We start from the raw sequence: 1,939 nt of genomic DNA, 5'->3' as shown, positions 1-1,939 counted from the left end.
GTCCCGACAGCCAGACCCAGACAGCAGCCCCCGGCGCCTCGCCAGCAGAGAGCACCTGGGAAAGTCAGAGCAAAGGACAGGCAGGGGATGGGCAGTGGGAGCAGCTGTGCCACCGCACGGCTCCTTCCCCTGCGCCAGGCCTGGCTGCGGCGCTGCCCGACCCCTTGCGCTGCCCTGCTGCAGGCACTGCAGCCCTGGAGTCAATCAACACGGATGGGCAAGTGCCGAGGAGCCACAGCTGGCAGGAGGAGCCCGAGGAGCCCCCAGCCCCACGGCGCAGCAGGGCACAGGCAGCAGCCACTCACATCACTACCAAGTGTATTTTCCATTCGATATGCTTTTCCCCTTGAATCTCCACTGTTAAAGGAAAAGCCTTAAAAGCAAAGAGTAGGAACTAAGTTGATTTTCGCGTCAGCATCAAGAGCTTCATTTCAGTGAATAATTGCTAAGCTATAGGTAAATTCCCTGCCCAAGCAGGAAGGTTCCTCATTTCATACTCCAAGTATCATGTTGCTGCAGCCCATTTGCACAGGAATTATCGTCTTGGGCCTCAGCATTTGCCCTCCCCCACAGATCCCCCCTCTCAAATCTATCAGAGACTGAAAATCATATTAATATGAATCAGCTCCACGGTAGCTTGTTTCTAAATATGGCACACCGACACGTCACCTGCGCAGCACGACACGCCGAGCTCACAACGAGCCTGAGAGCACGCAGATAAGGTAATTTGCAGAACTGTGTCATAAACTGCATTTATGTTGATTTAGAGTCTTGTCCCTGCTTTGCCCACCACGGTTTCTTCCAAAATTCCAAACCCACTGCACCTGTCAAACAGCAGCAGTTTTCAAAATCAATGTTTCTGGGTCCCTCCCGTGTGGAAGAGGCACTCACTGCTCAGCACAGTCACAGCCAGTGCAGACCACAAGGTCCAACACTCTCCCCGAGAGCAGGCTGGGAACACAGGGACCATCTCCTCAAGGATGTGGTGTCCTCAACCCACTGCGGTGTCGCAGTCCCTGTCTAGCTGGTGTCACACAGTGGGTGGGTGATGGGGACCGAGACTGGGGGCACATGCAGCACCTGGCACAGTGCTCCTGAGAGCAGACCTGGCTGGCAGGGGAAGGAGCCTGGATCGGTCAGGGCACCACCGGAGGCCCAGCCAGTCCCCAGAGCTCACCTTCTCGTAGTACTTGACCTCGTACTCAGTGCCGTTGGCCGGGACGCCTGGCTCCTGCCACGACAAGGAGACACTCTTCTGCTCCACTTTGTCCATACGGATGTTGGTGACAGGAGTTGCCACTGAAAAGTGGAGAGGAAAGGGGCAGTGACTGTGGTGCTGCCTCAGTAAAACCTTCAACAACTTAAACAGCTGCAGAGTGTGCAGGTTCTGCAGATACCAGTCCCTTCTCTCTGAATCAGGACTGGAATAACTCCGAGCTGGTGACCATCCAACTGGAGATGGTGGCAAAACACAACAGCTTTGTAATCTGTGGGCAGCCAGGACTGCCATCTCCAGCCTGTGCAGGCAGCTCCTGGTCCTCAGGCACAGTAAAAGCTGCACAAGGACACGTTGTTTCCAGCTTGCCCCACTTCCCATCAAATCATTTGCTGGACCTGGAGCATCCCACAGACACACCTGTGGAGAGGAACAAGTCCCTGGAAAGTAAACTTGAGTATCTGTGAAATTTTATATTTATTACTTAGCTCATTAATCTTTGCTGAAGAAAAACCTCCTGATGTTTTATTCATGGTGATTCGCTCCTTGATTCCAAGTCCCTCCAGCTTTCCAGTGCCCACACACAGCTCCCTCCGCAGTGACCCACTGCAGGGCGTGGGGCATTGCCAGATGCCATCCCCCCTGAATTCACTGGCCCCAGCGCTGGCCCCACGTGAGGAGCAGGGAGTGAGCTTAGCCCCAGCACAAAGCACAGCAGGAAGG

At 54.7% G+C, this 1,939-nt stretch overlaps 1 protein-coding gene across 1 annotated transcript in view; it reads right to left on the bottom strand.

Annotated features, from left to right (window-relative positions):
- Positions 1–1,299, bottom strand: part of LOC103812050 (ephrin type-A receptor 7-like) — a gene marked incomplete at its 5' end in the record, with an annotated part of 7,802 nt that extends 6,503 nt beyond the window's left edge. Inside the window, one exon of the mRNA XM_009085056.1 lies at positions 1,178–1,299. Within this exon, the coding sequence (XP_009083304.1) occupies positions 1,178–1,299 (122 nt within the window). The remainder of the gene's footprint in view (positions 1–1,177) is intronic.
- Positions 1,300–1,939: the final 640 nt, after the last annotated feature.

The sequence above is a fragment of the Acanthisitta chloris genome, unplaced genomic scaffold (assembly GCF_000695815.1).
Source record: "Acanthisitta chloris isolate BGI_N310 unplaced genomic scaffold, ASM69581v1 scaffold36981, whole genome shotgun sequence".
Lineage (NCBI taxonomy): Eukaryota > Metazoa > Chordata > Aves > Passeriformes > Acanthisittidae > Acanthisitta > Acanthisitta chloris.
The sequence above is the reverse complement of the archived record's forward strand: the minus strand, read 5'-3'. Positions and strand labels throughout refer to the sequence as shown.